The sequence below is a fragment of the Panthera uncia genome, chromosome E3, assembly GCF_023721935.1.
Source record: "Panthera uncia isolate 11264 chromosome E3, Puncia_PCG_1.0, whole genome shotgun sequence".
Classification (NCBI taxonomy): Eukaryota; Metazoa; Chordata; class Mammalia; order Carnivora; family Felidae; genus Panthera; species Panthera uncia.
This window is the reverse complement of record NC_064815.1, coordinates 27680500-27700385: the sequence shown is the minus strand read 5'-3', so window position 1 is coordinate 27700385 and position 19886 is coordinate 27680500. Positions and strand designations below refer to the sequence as shown.

General features: G+C 42.4%; 1 protein-coding gene, 1 non-coding gene and 1 pseudogene across 2 annotated transcripts; all 3 read right to left on the bottom strand.

Annotated features, from left to right (window-relative positions):
- Window positions 1–7445: 7445 nt before the first annotated feature.
- Window positions 7446–7554, bottom strand: LOC125928676 (U6 spliceosomal RNA). Its single transcript, XR_007459732.1, has one exon. It is a non-coding gene; the product is annotated as a U6 spliceosomal RNA (small nuclear RNA).
- Window positions 7555–12375: 4821 nt separating this feature from the next.
- Window positions 12376–13106, bottom strand: LOC125928564 (elongation factor 1-beta-like; annotated as a pseudogene).
- Window positions 13107–17155: 4049 nt separating this feature from the next.
- On the bottom strand, window positions 17156–18253 carry LOC125928557 (putative olfactory receptor 1F12P). Its single transcript, XM_049639294.1, has one exon. It carries the CDS (start codon window positions 18132–18134, stop codon window positions 17190–17192), a length of 945 nt encoding a protein of 314 aa, XP_049495251.1. The 5' UTR covers window positions 18135–18253; the 3' UTR covers window positions 17156–17189.
- Between the last annotated feature and the right edge of the window lie 1633 nt (window positions 18254–19886).

Genomic DNA, 19886 nt, shown 5'->3' with positions numbered 1-19886 from the left:
TGTATGCCATGAATGTTATCAGCAGCCTGATTAACTATATTTCAGTACTTTCAGGTCCTCTTTTATTCCAGCCTAGGGGCAATTTGAAGAGCCCTTGTTTCTTAAAAAGTAAGTTGGTTTCAAGTTCATCATGCAACACAGGCTGACTTTATCTACTTCTGAGGTGAGGAAAGTAACTATCAGGAACATGTTTCTCTAGAGTCTACTTGCCCTTTTATTTTTTTATTTGTATTCTATTTTTAATTTTTTTTTAAAGTTTATTTATTTTGAGAGAGAGAGTGTACATGAACGAGCATGTGAGTGGGGGAGTGGCAGAGAGGGGGAGTGAGAGAATCCCAACCAGGCTCCACACTGGCATTACAGGGCTGATATGAAATTCAAGATCATGACCTGAACTAAAATCAAGAGTTGGATGCTTAACTGTCTGAGCCATCCAGGAGACCTGCTACTTGTTCTTTTACAATTTAGCCAGTTTCTCAGCCTCTGCACTACTAATATTTTGTGCCAGGTAGTTCTTTGTTTTGGAGGCTGTCCTGGCTGTTTTGTGCATCAACCTACTACATGCTAGTAACACTCCCCAGTCATAACAACTAAGGAGGTTTCCAGACATTTCCAAATGTCCCCTGGGTGGCAAAATTGACCCTTGCTGAGAATCACTGCTTGTAACATTCAGGATAATTGCTGTTGCGAATGAGATGTTTTGTTTCTTTCTAATTTAAATTTTAGTTAGCCAACATAGAATGCAATATTGATTTCAGGAGTAGAATTTATTGATTCATCACTTAGAGCATGCAGTGCTCATTACAACTGCTCTTCTTAAGTACCCATCATTCATCTAGCCCTTCCCCCCCCCCCCCCCCCCATTAACCCTCAGTTTGTTCTCTATCTTGTTAAGTAGTTGGTTTAGTGAAAGAAAGGACTGGCATTTCAAGGACTAGAGCTATTTCCTGCTAAGCTTAATACCCCAGCCTAACTTTCTAGAGAACAAAGTTTTACTAGAGATCACTGGGATTAAATGTAGTATTGCCATGTAGAGCCAAGAGCTATTGAGATAGAATCTCAGGATAGAGGCGTGGAAACTCTAAAACCTAGGTGGTTTCTATGCAGGCAACCTGGCTTATTGCTTTGGGTTCTTTTCAGGCAAGCACCTGCCACAGAGCCTCTATATCACAGAGAACTTTTGCTTGGGGCCTAGATTCGCCTTTCCCAGTAAATGCATGTGTGTAGTGGGGCCCACTTAAACTCAATGCAGCCAATGCCAGCCTTTTTTCCTTCATAGTAAGGTCCTCAAGGCACACAGTAGACAGTAAATATTTCAATGAAAGTTCTGGATTTCTGCCTTTTTTAGTAGCTAGAATGGTCATAAGAGTGCCTGAGGAAGAAACATGACATCGCATTGCCCCTAGTGGCCCTTCTGATATGGCTGACATCTCTAGCTGTTGTGCTACCAACTGCAGTCACATCGAATTCACTTAGAAATGCCATAAGCCAAAGAAATTCACTGGGGCTTCCTACAATTTTGTATTCCTATCTTATTTTTTTCCTTTTATCTCAGTTTCTGAAGGACACATTTCTAAAGATTTATCATGTCCAACCTATCCCCAGTATTGACACATTTCAATAAAAAATTTCAGTAGGGGCGCCTGGGTGGCGCAGTCGGTTAAGCGTCCGACTTCAGCCAGGTCACGATCTCGCGGTCCGTGAGTTCGAGCCCCGCGTCAGGCTCTGGGCTGATGGCTCGGAGCCTGGAGCCTGTTTCCGATTCTGTGTCTCCCTCTCTCTCTGCCCCTCCCCCGTTCATGCTCTGTCGCTCTCTGTCCCAAAAATAAATAAAAAATGTTGAAAAAAAAAATTTAAAAAAAAAATTTTTTTCAGTAAAAATTTGTTCACGACAGGGAGGGCGGGCAACGTTCTCCCTTGTGTTTGTTGCTGGGAATCTGAACTGCTAAGAGTGAGGATGGAGAGGGTTGGGTAAGGCAGGTGTTGTCCCTTGATAAACAGATGGACTTGGGAGGAGCAATTCCAGTTTCCTGGAAGGGTGAATGGGCTCCAGTAGAATGGCTGCCATTGCTGCCACATGCTGTAGCCATAGCTCTGTCATCTGAGTGGCCAGAGACCAGGAAATGGCCGTACTCCCAAGAGCTCACCTCATATGTTTTCCCTTCCTTAGTAAAAACCATAATCTCTGGAAAAGGTAGTAGATTAACCTTTAGATAGATTGGAAACAAAGAGGTGGCACAAGTCTATACCTTGTGACTCCCACCTCTGGGAGCTATTTGAGTATTATGTTATCTCTGTGTCTGTGAAACAGTTGAGGACAATCTGATCTACATCACCTAGAGATTTCATTGACTCCTGCAAAAGCTCAGCCTATTGTATGAACAGGAAAAGTAGAATGAACAATAAGTGGTTTCTCATCAAGAGCCAGTCTTCTTACTAGGTTTCTCCAGTCTTTAAGGGTTCCTGCTGCCTGAACTGAGGTGCTAATGGAAGGACTGGAAAGTAAGAGATGGAAAAAATCCCAGCACTTAAAACAGTGTGGAACTCATTTGTAAATAGACCAATGGAATAGCAGGAAAGTTTGAGAAATAGCCCTGGCTCTGTACTGAAGAGGTTAATTTTTTTAAAAGTCACATTGGTATAATTGGATAGCTATTTGGAGAAAGATAGAAATAGACCCACTTCTCACATCATATCCAAGAGTGAACTCCAGATGTATCAGGGATGTAACTAAAAAATGAAACTACCCAAGTACCAGAAGACACTGTGGATGAATTCCTCTAAAACATGGGTTCAGGGAAAAGACTTTAAAACTATGGCTTAAAATCCAGATGCACTAAAAGAAAAGATTGGTGCATTCCTACATAAATATTTTGAGAATTTCTGAATGGCAGAAACCATAAGCAAAGACAAATGACAAGTTGGGAGAAAATAGTTGCAACGTAACACAAAGTTCCAGTATTTCTAGTATATGAAGAACTTTGTAAAAAAATGAGTTAACCCCCCAAACAAAACAACCCCACTGAAAAATTGATAAACTAGAGGTCACAAAAAAAGATACCGAAATGGCTATTAATGATATAAAAAGATGTTCACCTTCGCTCAAAATAAACTCCAATTAAAACTGCACTGAGAGATTTCTTTTCCATCACATTGGCCAAAATTCCAAAGCTTGACAATACACACTATTGATGAGTTTGTGGGGAAACAAACAGGAATTCTTACCCATTGCTAGCAGAATGCAAAATAGTGCAGCCTCATGTGGGGGAGAATTTAGTAATAGCTAACAAAATTATGGATGAATTTACTGTAAAGATATCCCTCTAACAATATGAAAATACACATGCACAACATTATTCATTACAGCATTCTTACTGCAAAAAATACTGGAAGCTGCATAAATATCCAAGATAGGTGATTGAAAAAATTATGACACATCCACACAATGTAGTATTGTGCAAATTTTAAAAACATCATGGGGCATCTAGGTCGCTCAGTGGGTTAAGCATCTGATTCTTGGTGTCGGCTCAGGTTATGATCTCATAGTTTGTGAGTTCAAGCTCCACATTGGGCTCTGCGCTGGCAGCATGGAGCCTCTCTTTCTCTCTCTCTCTGCCCCTCCTCCACTCCCACTGTCTCTGTCTCTCTCAAAATGAATAAATACACTTTAAAAAAGTAAAAAACATTGGGTCAGTTTTCACAATTGGAATATGAATCTGGCTTAGGTAGAATCATATCAATGTTAAATGTACTAATGTTGATAATTGTGTTGTGGTTATGTAAGAGAATATCCCTGTTCTTAGGAAATACACACTGAAAAATTTAAGGATAAAGGACCATTGTGTATATGTGAGGAGGGGGAGGAAGGAGGAAGAAGAGGGAAGAAAAGAAACAAGGTAAAAATGTTAAGGATAAATTAATCCAGGTAAAGGGATATATGGATACGTTGTACTATTGTCATTGTAATTTTTATGTAATTATTGAAAATTCTTGAAATTATTTTATTATAAAAATTTCAAGTGTTAAAAAAAAGAAGAACTAACATCATTTACTACTACTGACCGTGGGAGGAAAAGGGTCCCACGTACTTGTCCAATGATAATGGCCCTAAAGTGGGAGCAAGAGGGTGGCACAGCATATAGTTCACAAGATACACCAATTTAATCATACCTCATCTTGCTCAAGAGCTGCAGATTCATTCCCACATTTTTTTCACTGTGCATGGTGGGCCAAGCCTCCATGCAGTGAATGAAGCTGGTGTGGCAGCTTTCTTTTCGGTGTCTTCATCCATATTCTTGATTTTGTGTAGGTGTACTCACAAAATACTTTCCATTCAGCCTTTAGACTGGTCATTTGCTTCAGACCTTGTGACCTCTACAGGTGCTTTCAGCCACATTATACCTCCTGCTGCAAATTAGGGATCATCTTCCCCAAACCTGCTGGCTTTAGCCCGTTGCTTCAGGGAGCATCTTTGGTCATTAATGCATGCTCTGGTTGATACATATGTACAGGTATCCCTGTGGGCATTCAATCTCACAGTGTTTTGGAATTATTTCATAATTTGTAATTTACTTGGTGCTTATGACAGACCTCTACAACAGTACAAAACTGATGGTCAAATAAATGAAATCTGGAGGGTTAACTGGTTTGAACAGCAATGAGTTAAAAGGGAAGAGTAAGCCTCATTGTAGAATTGTTGAATATGAAATAACAGAAGGGTTGTTAGATGTTGGGGACTGGTCTTTAGAAGGCAGGTCAGGGTTGAAAGCCTAGTTTTTTGGTGTGTTTTGTTTTGTTTTTTAGAGTCAGTGGGTATGCCAGAAATTAGGCTTTCTGGGTGCCTATCACACACCCCTAGTATGTGATAGAGTTTACCTACCATCCAGTGACCCTGGGTATACATCTAGAAGCTCCCCCAATGCCAAGCCCTAGCAAACTTTGCAGGACCTCAGCTCCAGCCCACATCTAGTATCTTTACGCACGTTAGATCAGCAAGAGCTGTTATGCCTAGAGACCCATAACGTTCCAGTGTCCTCACTGGTCCCTGACTGCTCTGTCACCCCCTACTCCAAATGTGACCCTGATGCCTCTCTGGTAAATCCTACCTGGCTCTGATCATACCTCTACATTGAAGTACTTTATACTTCAGGAAACTCAGGGAAGGGGAGTAGTGGGACATGTAACTGGATTGTGTGGGGTTGGACTTTAGAAGATCATTTTCTCATAGAATAATGGCATCTGACTCAAAAGATCCAGTGTAGCAGATCTAAAAGTTAGTGATCCAGCTCCACTGTCTAAGAACTTTCCCTTGCTTTCCACGCTACTGCAGAGGATACTGCTGCCTCTGGGTGGTAGTCAACACTCAGTAAATCCAGCTATGTCAGCTTGCTCGGGTGTATTCACATCCTTGCTAGTGGTGGAGTTAGCAAGTCTTTGTCATACTTTGTGCTCAAGGTGAAAACTGTCCTTAGGATAGTCCAGATAGAGGTTTTGTTCTTTATGCTGTTAAGTTAATTAAAAACGGAGGCCATTAATTTGACTGAGGTAGTTCTAATGCCTTGGCAGCCTACATAAGCAACCCAAAACCTAAGTCTGTAAATGCCTCAAGGTTAAGAAATCAAAACATAAGGACAAACAGTCACAAACAGCCAACTGGGCTTTCTCATACAAGACAAATGTAAGCTCTAGCCAATCAAATGGTTTCCTTGCTTTGCTTCCTATCTTTTTACATGTCTTGCCACTACCTCCTGTGGATAGAGTGCTGCTAACCACTTCTGGTTTGATACTGCCTGATGGGACTCAGTTTTTGCTCAAACTTAACAATTTAAAAACGCTTCAGGTTATCTTTTAACAGTGCTTTTCAACAGAGATTCTCAAATTATTATCTGAAGACCACTTGACATCAAAATCCCCTGGGGAACTTTTTTTTTTTTTTAACATTTATTCATTTTTGAGAGAGAGAGATACAGAGCATGAGTGGGGAAGGGGCAGAGTGAGAGGGAGACATAGAATCAGAAGCAGGCTCCAGGCCCTGAGCTGTCAGCACAGAGCCTGACACGGGGCTCGAACTCACAGACTGCGAGATCATTACCTGAGCCGAAGTCGGACATTTAACTGACTGAACCACCCAGGTGCCCCTTGGGAAACTTTTAAAAACTGTATTTGTGGATGGAGTAGTGGTCCAAAGGGACCTAAGAATCTTCATTTTACCCAACTCCTCAGATGATAATAATGCACATAAATTTTAAGAATGGTAGCTCCATTGAGTAGAACACTGTGGCTTCACCAGAGCGCTCATTCAAACATTGGAACAGATCCTGAAGTTTACTCCCACCAGCCCAGAGCAAGTATGAGATGGCTCTAGGAAGGAACAGCAACGCATGACCTTCCATAGCAAAATGTTACTGTACTCCTCTCAGGTTGTAGCCATAACACACAAATTTCTTCAACAATACAGGACAGTTACATCCTGATGTCCCACTAGCAAAGTACTTTGTGAACTAACAGAACCAAATCTGTAAGTTGTTCTGAGATCTGTGTTGGCAAAAGATCTTTAACAGTATTCTTTTTTTTTTTTTTTTTTTTTTAATTTTTTTTTTTTCAACGTTTTTTAATTTATTTTTGGGACAGAGAGAGACATAGCATGAACGGGGGAGGGGCAGAGAGAGAGGGAGACACAGAATCGGAAACAGGCTCCAGGCTCCGAGCCATCAGCCCAGAGCCTGACGCGGGGCTCGAACTCACGGACCGTGAGATCGTGACCTGGCTGAAGTCGGACGCTTAACTGACTGCGCCACCCAGGCGCCCCAACAGTATTCTTTTAAGTAAACTCTTTGTTCTATATAACTACAGAGGAGGATTCAGAGTGCATTGAAGGCATTGATGGCGAGACCACTGAAATGATACAGGAGAGTTTGAGAAAGAGCACAGCTTCTGTGACTGAGAATCAGTCCTCATCCAGAAGTCGAGTTCAATAGTAGACTGGATTCTAGATCAGATCTCTGTTCAAGAAAAAAAAAAAAAGCCTTCCCTTTTGTTTTGTTTTTTTGAATGACGTGTTGTTTCCTCTTATTTTACCTTGACTTCTTAGTAAAATATCTTAAGATGTAATCCTTTTGTGCCTGACTAAAGTAAAGTGATGTTTTGATTTGTTGAAGGAAAAAGAAGATAAGGGGGAGAAAGATAAGGGAGGGGAAGACTAAGTGCAGGGCCGTTTGTAGATTTGGCTGTCACTTTGTTGGAAGAAGCCTTCACAAAGGACACATTTCCTTTATTATGTAGAGGTAGCAAAAATAATTCTCCTTATCTCATTCCACTGGATCTTTTCTCAGTATTGTATTTTATTTTATTTTATTTTATTTTATTTTATTTTATTTTATTTTATTTTTTATTTACTTTCCAGTGTAGTTTCAGGTGTACAATTTAGTGATTCAACTATTCCATACAAAAATACAAAATGTTTCACAAATTTGCATGTTATCCTTGTGCAGAGGCCATGCTAATCTTCTCTGTATGGTCCCAATTTTAGTCCTGGGAAGCTGTCAAAGTGAGCACTCTTTTCAGTTTTAATATCTATTTCCTTACCACCCTTCCATCCAAACTGTTCCAAACCTACTTTGTTTACATGGAGCTGACTCTAGGTGTCATCTAAGGGGAGATCCATTCCTATACTGTAATTTCTATAGACCATATCATGGTCAGAATAGCTCCATTCATACAGAACACACTGACATCTCAATATTGGATCTTTATTCAATATGTATTATATTACTGCATTTCATTTTCCTTTCCTAATTTAGTAAGTGTAGTAGCAAAAACGAAAAAAAAGTAGTAGACTAACCTCAAGCTAGGGGCACCTGGGTGGCTCATGTGGTTAAGTGTCTGACTTTGGCTCAGGTCATGATTTTACCATTTGTGGGTATGAGCCCTGTGTCAGGCTTTGTGCTGACAGCTCAGAGCCTGGAGCCTGCTTCTGATTCTGTGACTCCCTCTCTCTCTGCCCCTCCCTGGCTCAGCTTGTGCTCTGTCTCTCTCTGTCTCTAAAACATAAATAAACATTAAAAAAATTTTTTAGAATAGCCTCAGGCTACAGACAGATAGAAAGACATGCAACTTTTCACCGAAGACGTTTAATAGAGATTTCAAGGTTTGTTTGTTTGTTTTTATCTCTTAGTTTGAGTGTGGAGAAAACAGAACACTTGTACACTGTTGGTGGGAATATAAAAAGCAAAAGTGCTTCGTAAGACAGTATGGCGTCTCCTCAAAAAATTAAAACTCGAGTTACCATATGATGTAGCAATTCCACTTCTGGGTGTAGACTCCAAAGAATTAAAAACAGGGACTGCCATGTTCATAGCAGTGTTATTCACCATAGTCAAAAGGTGGAGGCAACCCAAGTGTCCATCAATGGATGAATGGATAAGCAAAATGTGGTCTTTCCATAGAATGGATTATTCAGCGTTAAAAAGGGAGGACATTCTGACATGCTACAGCATGGATGAACCTTGAAGGCATTGTGCTAAGTGAAATAAAAGGACAAGTGCTGTATGATTCCATTTATATGAAGTACCTAGAGTAGTCAAATTCAGAAAGACAGAAAGTAGAGGAGTGGTTGCCAGGGTCTGGGAGCAGAAGGAATGGGGAGTTGGTGTTTAATGGGTGGAGAGTTTCAGTTTTGCAAAGTGAGGAGTTCTATGGAGGGATGATGGTGTGGCTGCACAACAGTGTGAATGTACTGTATGCCACTGAACTGAGCACTTTAAGATGATAAATTTACGTTATATGTATTTTACCACTAAAAAAAAAAAAAGACAGAAATGTGCATTGGCTTTATCAACTTAAAGAATCATTGGTGGTATTGGTAAGAGCAGTTTCAGTGGCATGGTGGGGTGGGGGGAAGCGAGATTCCAGGCTGTTTTGAATTCTCCCTTGAGTTCTAACTCACAGATACTGCTACCCACTTTGAAGATCAAATAGGCATCTCAAACTTATCACAAAACCAACCGCTTGGTTTTCTCTCCACCATCCAAACCTCTCTCTCTCTCTCTCTTTTTTTTTTTTTCTCATCTTAGTGGATAGACCTTGCATTCCCTCAGTTGCTCAGGCCAAAAAGCCTACAACACTCTCTCATACCCCGAATCCACACCATCAGCAAATTCTGCTGGTTCTCCGTTCAACCCACACACAGTCTGGCAACTTAATATTACCTCCAGCATGTTCAGGTCCGAGCCACCATCTCTCTTGGACTACTTTAACAGCCTTCTGATTAATTTGCATGCTTCTATTCTTTCTTCATGATAGTCTCTTCACCCTATAAGAACCAGACAATCTTTAGAAAATATAAATAAGATTATCTCACTTCTCTGTTCAGAACTTTCCAAAGGCTTCCCTTCTCAGAATAAAAGCCTGAGTTAACTGTTACTTAACTAACAGTTCTTCCTGGAGCACATTGACCAACATGCCAGGAATGCTCCCTCTTAGGGGCTATGCTTTTGTTCTCTTTGCCTGGAACCCATTTTCTCAAGACCTTTTGCAACTTTATATCTCTTCTTCATGTGAGTTTCTGTTTTGAGAGACCTTTCCTAACTACCTGTGATATTTTTAAAATGTGTCTGCAAATTCTTTGTCATTCTTCCCATTAAGAGATAGAGTCTGATTCCTTTCCTCTTGAATATTGACTGACCTTCGTGACTCTTAACAAAATACGGAGGCAGTGAGGCTATGTTACTCCTCATGGTAGGTCATGAAAAACAGTAGTTGGGATGCTGGCCTTGGAACAGAACCGTCATGCTGTGAAGAAGCCCATGTCACACAGACATGCCACACTCCAGCAACAACAGCCCTAACTGTGGTCCTCACTGACAACCAGCATCAACCGTTAGATGCATGAGTGGGGAATCCTTCAGGAGAACTCCAGCCCAAGCTTGTTTGTATACAACTGCATGATGGACCCTGAGGGAGCATTGCTGAGATCAACCCAGTCACCCCCAGAAATATGAAAGAGAAAATAAATGATTGCTGTTATTTTTTTTTTACTTTTATTTTATTTTATTTATTTATTTTTTAATATATGAAATTTATTGTCAAATTGGTTTCCATACAACACCCAGTGCTCATCCCAAAAGGTGCCCTCCTCAATACCCATCACCCACCCTCCCCTCCCTCCCACCCCCCATCAACCCTCAGTTTGTTCTCAGTTTTTAACAGTCTCTTATGCTTTGGCTCTCTCCCACTCTAACCTCTCTCTTTTTTTTTTTCCTTCCCCTCCCCCATGGGTTTCTGTTAAGTTTCTCAGGATCCACATAAGAGTGAAACCATATAGTATCTGTCTTTCTCTGTATGGCTTATTTCACTTAGCATCACACTCTCCAGTTCCATCCACGTAGCTACAAAAGGCCATATTTCATTCTTTCTCATTGCCACATAGTATTCCATTGTGTATATAAACCACAATTTCTTTATCCATTCATCAGTTGATGGACATTTAGGCTCTTTCCATAATTTGGCTATTGTTGAGAGTGCTGCTATAAACATTGGGGTACAAGTGCCCCTAGGCATCAGTACTCGTGTATCCCTTGGGTAAATTCCTAGCAGTGCTATTGCTGGGTCATAGGGTAGGTCTATTTTTAATTTTTTGAGGAACCTCCACACTTTTCCAGAGTGGCTGCACCAATTTGCATTCCCACCAACAGTGCAAGAGGGTTCCCGTTTCTCCACATCCTCTCCAGCATCTATAGTCTCCTGATTTGTTCATTTTGGCCACTCTGACTGGCGTGAGGTGATATCTGAGTGTGGTTTTGATTTGTATTTCCCTGATAAGGAGCGACGTTGAACATCTTTTCATGTGCCTGTTGGCCATCCGGATGTCTTCTTTAGAGAAGTGTCTATTCATGTTTTCTGCCCATTTCTTCACTGGGTTATTTGTTTTTTGGGTGTGGAGTTTGGTGAGCTCTTTATAGATTTTGGATACTAGCCCTTTGTCTGATATGTCATTTGCAAATATCTTTTCCCATTCCGTTGGTTGCCTTTTAGTTTTGTTGGTTGTTTCCTTTGCTGTGCAGAAGCTTTTTATCTTCATAAGGTCCCAGTAATTCACTTTTGCTTTTAATTCCCTTGCCTTTGGGGATGTGTCGAGTAAGAGATTGCTACGGCTGAGGTCAGAGAGGTCTTTTTCTGCTTTCTCCTCTAAGGTTTTGATGGTTTCCTGTCTCACATTCAGGTCCTTTATCCATTTTGAGTTTATTTTTGTGAATGGTGTGAGAAAGTGGTCTAGTTTCAACCTTCTGCATGTTGCTGTCCAGTTCTCCCAGCACCATTTGTTAAAGAGACTGTCTTTTTTCCATTGGATGTTCTTTCCTGCTTTGTCAAAGATGAGTTGGCCATACGTTTGTGGGTCTAGTTCTGGGGTTTCTATTCTATTCCATTGGTCTATGTGTGCTGTTATTTTTTAAAGATTGCTTTAACTAACATTTATTGACTATGTATTAGTTATCACAGGTTATTTTATATACAAGAACTTGTTTAACCTCTATAGTAGCCCTGGTTAGATAGGCATTATTTATTTTTTATTGTTTTATTATTTCTTTTAAGTAGGGTCCATGCCCAATGTGGAGCTTGAACTCACCCCCCTGAGATTAAGGGTCACATGCTCCACCAACTGAGCCAGCCAGGCACCCCGGTGATTGCTGTTATTTTAAGCCACTAAATTTGGGTGGTTTTTTTTTCTCAGCAATGGACACTTGAAGCACAGACCCTACCACAATTATACTCCTTATCAGTTGCTAGTTCCTGACCTGAATATGTTTTTCTTTTTCTTTATAGCACTTAGCACTTACAGCTTTCTGACATGTGCATATTTGGTTTTTTTGTTTGTTTGTTTGTTTGTTGTTTTTTCCTGTTCTCCTCCCATGCCCTGGAACATTAGCTGCATGAAGGTAGAAACTTTCTTTTGTTTGCTGATATATCAGTACCTATAATATTACCTGGTGCAGAATTGTCATTGGAGCTCAAATTGTATTTGTTAAGTGGATGTAGCTATGGCCCTCTGGTGTGGAAAAGGTATCCACTGTGAACAGGAAGGTATCGGGGTGAAAGGGTTATATAGGACTTGGAAAATGCTGTAAAGGAGATATTTATTATTCTCATTATTCTTTTTTTTAAGTTTATTTTCAGAGAGAGAAAGAGAGAGAGAGAGAGAGCACAAGCTGGGGAGAGGCAGGGAGAGAAGGAGAGAAGGAATCCCAAGCAGGTTCTGCACTGTCAATATAGAGCCCCACTTGGGGCTTGAACTCACGAACTGTAAGATCAGGACCTGAGCTGAAATCAAAGTTGGATGCTTAGCCAACTGAGCCTTCTAGGCACCCCTATTCTCATTCTTTTTTTTTTTTTTTTTTTTTGTCTTCAAGCTTTTATTTAAGGGCAATTATCTACAATGAACTTCAGATCTTATTAAAAGCAGCCAAGTCCATGGACTGCACATGTCCTCAAAAGCAGTGATCCACTCCTCCAGCATATCTGTTCCAACTTTATCATCTTCCACTACACACTGTATTTGAAGTTTTTTGATTCCATACCCCACTGGAACTAGTTTAGAAGAGTCCCAAACCAAGCCGTCTGCTTGAATGCTTCGGACTCACTCAGTTGCATATCTGTCTCATCGTCCCAAGGTTTCACGTCTAGTAAGATGGAAGACTTGGCAGCAAGTGCAGCTTTTTTGGCTTTCTTTGACTCATATTGTGCAAGGCGTTCCTCTCTTAACCGCTTTGCTTCTTCACTTTCTTCCTCCTCCTCAGAACCAAAGAGATCAATGTCATCATCATCTTTACTATCTGTAGCTCCACTTCCTGTGATGCATTCCACATTAGCAGGGCCATACTTGCCCAAAGCTTTCTTCACTCCTGGAAGACTGGTCTTTTCCTTTTCGTAAAACTTGATGTGATTATACCAACATAGGACACGATACAAGTTGGCAGGTGGAGGGCCGGAGACTACTTCAAATACTGCCACGTCTGCTTGTGATGACACATACCCCTCGATGTAGCTCTTGTCTGCCAGGTAGTCGTTGAGCACCTGGAGGCCAATGGGGGTTTCAGGTCTCCAAAACCCATGGCGTGAGCTGATCCCAGAACGGGGCTGCAGTGGAGGAAAAGACGAGCATGGGGAGTGAGCGCCTTGTGCTAAGAGGGAAAAGGGTCTCATTATTCTTGAAGATACTTCCACTTTACTACTGGTGGTACTTAATAATGCTATTTAAAAAAATGTGGATACTAGAACTATTTTTTCCTTTCTTCTTGAATACCTTATTATTAATTTTAAAATATAATTTATTGTCAAGTTAGCTAACACAGTGTATACTCTGTGCTCTTGGCTTCGGGAGTAGATTCCCATGATTCATCGCTTACATACAACACGCAGTGCTTATCCCAACAAGTACCCTCCTCAATGCCTATCACCCATTTTCTCCTTTCCCCCAGGCCCCCATCAACCCTCAGTTTGTTCTCTGTATTTGAGTCTCTTATGGTTTGCCTCCCTCTCTGTTTGAAACTATTTTTTCCCCTTCCCTTCCCCCATGGTCTTCTGTTAAGTTTCTCAAATTCACATGTGAGTGAAAACATATATCTGTCTTTCTCTGACTGACTTATTTCACTTAGCATAATACTCTCCAGTTCCATCCATGTTGTTGCAAATGGCAAGATTTCATTCTTTCTCATTGCCAAGTAGTATTCCATTGTATATATAAACCATATTTTTATCCATTCATCAGTTGATGGACATTTGGGCTCTTTCCATAATTTGGCTATTGTTGATAGTGCTGCTATAAATATTGGGGTACATGTGCCCCTACGAATCAGCACTTTTGTCTCCTTTGGATAAATTCCTGGTAGTGCTATTGCTAGGTCTTGGGGTAGTTCTATTTTTAGTTTTTGGGGAACCTCCACACTGTTTTCCAGCAACTGCACCAGTTTGCATTCCCACCAACAGCGCAAGAGGGTTCCTGTTTCTCCACATCTGCGCCAGCATCTGTTGTTTCCTGAGTTGTTAATTTTAGCCACTGACAGTGTAAGGTGGTATCTCAGTGTGGTTAATTTGTATTTCCCTGATGATGAGTGATGTTGAGCATTTTTTCATGTGTCAGTTGGCCATCTGGATGTCTTCTTTGGAAAAGTGTCTGTTCATGTCTTCTACCTATTTCTTCACTGGATTATTTGTTTTTTTGGGTGCTGAGTTTGGTAAGTTCTTTATAGATTTTGGATACTAACCTTTTATCTGATAGGTCATTTGCAAATATCTTCTCCCATTCAGTCAGTTGCCTTTTAGTTTTGTTGATTGTTTCTGTTGCCGTGCAGAAGCTTTTTATCTTGATGATGTACCAATAGTTCATTTTTGCTTTTAATTCTCTTGCCTTTAGAGATATGTTGAGTAAGAAATTGATGCGGCTGAGGTCAAGGAGGTTGTTGCCTGTTTTCTCCTCTAGGGTTTTGATGGTTTCCTGTCTAACATTTAGGTCTTTCATTCACCTTGAGTTTATTTTTGTGTATGACATAAGAATTTAACACTTTATTTTTTAAATAGAAATTAACAGTCTGATAAGTTCACAGAATTAGGTTTATGCTGCCAAGACTGTAAAGGTGGCTGGGCTTCTGAACTTTTTATAGTTGACCTCTGTGTAGGATGAGGAAGAGAACATCCTTTTCCACTTGCCCCTCAGCAAGCGGTCTCTGGGCCAGGAATAGAGCCAGTCTGCAAAGGTGTTTGCTATGAGAGAAGGATTATCTCATCCTGTGCCCTTCCTTGGAAGAGAGGCCTCTGAGCCAGAGAGCCTTCTCACAGCCCACCAGTGAGCAAGGTCAGTTGAAGGTCTTTCATATTTATTCAGCGCTGCCCCTCTTTTTTTTTTTTTCTTGTTCACTTTTTTTTTTTAACCTTGGGTCCAAACCATTGTATTATTCACCATTGTAGCAAAACCATATTAAAGGAAGACTTCCCCTCCATGTTGACATCGGCTTTTCTTCACAGCATTTTTATAGGTTTGAGGTGAGATTTTCTTGCTGTTATTGTGGTTTTATGGTCAGAGACCCAAGAAAGCCTAAGTCCTTTCCTGCCAAATCATTACAACTCTTGAAGGTTCCCAAGGAAACACTATGCTCAAAGGACAATAGCAAACTTTGAGCCAGAGTACCACTTTGTGGGTGTCTGAGTTACACTCAGTAACCTCCATCGTGGACTCAGTGATCAAAAGTGAGCTGGAAAATAGTATGGGCCTACCCGCTTCCTACTCTCAGCCCCAAATCTGAATTGAGGATCGTGTGCTCGGGCATGGTGTGGAGAGAGAGAGAGGGGTGACTGGGCTTCAAGTGGGGATTCCAGGCAGACCACAAATAGAAGAGGACTAACCAGGGGCCAGGCTAGAAGGAAGGGACTTCATTCCTGGATGCTAACCCTCTAGGGTATACTGCCCTTTATAAAATATGCACCAGTGAACTCCTTAGGCTCTGACCTCCCAGATTGGTAGCTCTTTTACCTTGAAAGGGGAGAGGAAGATATAAAACATATTGGTTAAGACTAAATCATGGGGGGGCGCCTGGGTGGCGCAGTCGGTTAAGCGTCCGACTTCAGCCAGGTCACGATCTCGCGGTCCGTGAGTTCGAGCCCCGCGTCAGGCTCTGGGCTGATGGCTCGGAGCCTGGAGCCTGTTTCCGATTCTGTGTCTCCCTCTCTCTCTGCCCCTCCCCCGTTCATGCTCTGTCTCTCTCTGTCCCAAAAATAAATAAAAAACGTTGAAAAAAAAAATTAAAAAAAAAAAAAAGACTAAATCATGGGGAGAAAGGATGTAAATGTTTTTTTTCCCTGCGTTTGCCACTATTGTCATGGTCCTCATTAGCATCTATTAGCAGCATACTTTTATTGAGTCATTATTTAAAAAACTTTTTTAAATGTCTTATTTATTCTTAAGAGAGAGAGAGAGACAGAGCAGGAGCAGGTGAGTGGCAGAGCGAGAGAGGGACACAGAATCTGAAGCAGGCTCCAGGCTCTGAGCTGTCTGCACAGAGCCCAACGCGGGGCTTGAACTCACAGACTGCGAGATCATGACCTCAGCCAAAGTCGGACACTTAACCAACTAAGCCACCCAGGTGCCCCGAGTCATTATTTTAAACCAGGCACTTGATAAAGTCTTCTGAGGATGAGTTTCTTAAGATGAATAGGAGCTTTTATAAAATTTAAAAATGACCCAACCATCCTGTTTGGAGTGGAGTTGTGGTGAACACGAATCATGCAAAGCCAGATATGAAAGGGTTGAACAGCATTACAATTATATGGTGTTCCAGGAGACAGAAAATTCTCTCAGCTGGGGAGACTTGAGGTGGCTTCATGAAGGGTATGGTATTTTATCTGAGCCTGAAGGACACCTGGAAATTTGATAGAAATGGGCAAGTTGACTCTACTGGAACAGCAAAGGTAGAGACTAAAAAACACAGTGTGTTTGGTAGAATGGTGAATTTCAGATGGACTGGAGTCAAATGGCCAGTAACTACGGGGCCAGGACCAGAAGTCAGTGGTTAGGACTTTCTGTGTAATGCTCTATCAAGTTCTACCATACCCCTTGCAGCCTGTCTAGGTGTTCAGCTGAGATATCACTGTAAGCATCCCTAATGCGAGTATACAGAGCTATGGAACCCTACCCAGCAGCATCCAAGGCCAAGAGTGGGATGGCTTTGAGGACAATCAAGTCTGTCCCCAGAGCTAGATTCAACCCACAATGTGGGGATGATGGTTGAGGAAGTGGGGGTACAGCAGAAGAGTTTAGAAATTGGGATGCATGAAGGTTAAGGATTTGAGGAACAGAGGGTGCATGGGAGCTCTGAGAGGGCATCCCTTTGGCACAGGCTATCAGCACAGGCCACAGATTCTTTTTTCACATGGACTTCTCTGGAAGGTCTTCAGACAAAGCTAATTTGCATCTGTTTATGTGGTTCTGTCTTTAGGGGAGAGGTTATGCCCCTCACCATGTTTGGGCAGTTTGAGCAAAGCCCAAGAAGGAACTTGCGAATTACTTATGGAGAAATGAGAGGACTTCCTGGCCATGGTGACCCAAGACAATTAAGTCTATGTTTCTCTAGCCTTCTATATGTGGAGCCTGTCTCTAATTCATCCCCTTCCCAGCACAAAGGCCCTAAGAGGGGTCTTTGCTGTCACAGCCCACAGGATAAAGCCTTTATACTGAACAGTTTTCTTGTGGCTCCCTTCATGTCCTTGTTTCTCAGGCAGTAAATGAAGGGGTTCAGCATGGGTGTGACCACCATATATATCACTGAAGCCAGTGAATCCTTGTCAGTTGAATGGGATGATGAGGGACTCAAGTAGACCCCCGTGATAGTCCCATAGAAGAGGGTGACTACAGCGAGATGAGAACCACAGGTAGAAAAGGCCTTTTGTTTGCCCTGGGTAGATGGGACCGTAAGCACAGCAGACACAATGTGGGTGTAGGACACAAGAATGGCGAGGAAAGGAATTAGGACAATCAAACCCCCCACCAGCAGAATCATGAGCTGGTTGAGCTGTGTATTGGAACAGGATAGCTGGAGCAGGGGAATGAGGTCACAAAAGAAGTAAGGGATGACGTTGCTGGCACAGAACTCCAGCCGAGCCATGAGGACAGTATGTAGCAGGGAGTGGAGGTTGGCGATGAGCCAGGAGCTCCCCAGCATCAGGGCACAGATTTGCAGACTCATCATGGTGGAATAGTGAAGGGGGTGGCAGATGGCCACATAACGGTCATAAGCCATTGCCATCAGGAGAAAGTTGTCCATGTTGGCAAGCAAAATGCAGAAGTAGATCTGGGTTAGGCAGCCACAATAAGAAATGGACTGAGTCTGCATCTGGATGTTCACAAGCATCTTAGGGACTGTGGAGGAGATGAAGCAGAAATCCACAAGGGACAGGTTGCTGAGGAAGAAGTACATGGGTGTGTGGAGGTGGGAGTCTGAACCAATGGCCAGGATGATGAGCAAGTTCCCTGCTGCCCCGACCAGGTACATGACAAGGAAGAGCCCAAAGATCAGATCTTGCCTTTCGGGCTGGGTGGAGAGCCCTAGGAGGATGAACTCAGAGGCACTTGTGTAGTTTTCTTCCTCCATGGTTGCCTGGTCCTGCTGGGAGATCAGATCAGGCACAGGCTATATGGAGCAGGGGGTGGCACCCGTGCCTCCCTTTTTTCCTCATACAACTCCTCAGCTCACATCTGGCCAACTCACATCTCTGTTCATTTGGTACAAACTCCAAAGAAAGCTCTCCACCTACCATAGGAAAAGCTTCAACCAGGCAGTCTTATCGTCCCAACAGATCCCAAAGTCAGGGTTTTAATTATTCACTAGCAAAATGCTGCTGATCTGGAACGGTGCAAAGCCCCATCTGCCATCCCTCAAAAGAGAATCCTTGTGACATATGGCCAGGTACTCAGTGGTGCCCCCCAAATTTCTGTCATACTCATTTTTTGATCTGAGCAACTAATGTTACCTCACTATTAAATAAAGAACCATAGGGGTTCTTTGGGTTCTTTGGGTGGCTCGGTCGGTTAAGCATCTGACTTCAGCTCAGGTCATGATCATGTAGCTCGTGGGTTCGAGCCACACGTCGGGCTCTGTGCCAACAGCTCAGATCCTGGGGCCTGTTTCAGATTTTCTGTCTCCCTCTCTCTATGCCCCTCCCCTACTCCTGCTCTGTCTCTCAAAAATAAACATTTATTATTTTTTTTAATTTAATTTAATTTTTTTAGTGTTTATTTCTGAGACAGAGACAGAGCATGAACGGGGGAGGAAGAGAGAGAGAGGGAGACACAGAATCTGAAGCAGGCTCCTGGCTCTGAGCTGTCAGCACAGAGCCTGACACGGGGCTCGAACTCCCAGACTGTGAGATTGTGACCTGAGCCAAAGTCGATCACTCAACCGACTGAGCCACCCAGGTGCCCCTCAAAAATAAACATTTAAAAATTAAAAAAAAAACTATAAAAACACAGTTTCTTCTTATTCCCAATAAGGTTGCCACCTGAAGGCCCTTCCTCTACAGAATTCTGGAACCACAATGGCGCATATATAGAACCAGAGGGTATTATTTGTACATACCTTCCTTCCCCTCAAATACTTTGTCTCCCTTTGTTCCTCCAGTCAAATATAGCCTGGGGCTTAGGGTGCCCTGGCTGATTTGTCACCGGCTCTGGGTCACCTTGGTCCTGGTGATGATGTGGATGGAGTACATCAGGACAAACCTGGACTAAAGAGCCTGCTGACTGGGACAGCTCAGCCAGCCCTTTTGTCTGGGCTTATCCAGGAAGGGACTTGCTCTGGTGAGTGAGAGTTGCCCCTGCGGATAACAAAGAGAAACTTCTACAAGTGTGACATTGCCCAAAGGAATAAAGTTGATGGAAAGGAAACAGAAGGACCCCACTAAACAGTGTGAGCTCAGTTGAAGTTTCATTAGATATAATATTAATTATTTCCCACTGCTTCACAAGACATAGTTGGGATTTGCGGTCCTATGAGAACGTAAATCACAAAAAGGGAGAGAGGATACTTGAGTCGGTGTCTTGACTGGGGATGGGGGAAGAGCTGATGAGGGAAATCAGTCTGGAAAAGCTTGGGGGTAGTGTTGTGGTCCACTGGGGGAACTGGGTAGGGAGTGACAGGGGGAAGCTGTCTTGGGAGGTTGCCTTCATCCATGCCTCCACTTTGCTGAGGCAGAGCCTGCTAGGAGCAAAGGAACTTACCAGTGCAGCTGAGGAGGGTAAAGGAGGGATGGAGATTTTGGTCTGCTGCAGATCTCAGTTGAGTTCTTGGCCTGTGTTGAGAGAGCTGTTCCTTAGTGTGGAAGCTAAATGTCCTCCTTCAATTTCA

What these genes read in the sequence shown, in the direction of transcription:
- LOC125928557 (XM_049639294.1), bottom strand. Translation starts at nt 18,134, where the DNA reads ATGGAGGAAGAAAACTACACAAGTGCCTCTGAGTTCATCCTCCTAGGG.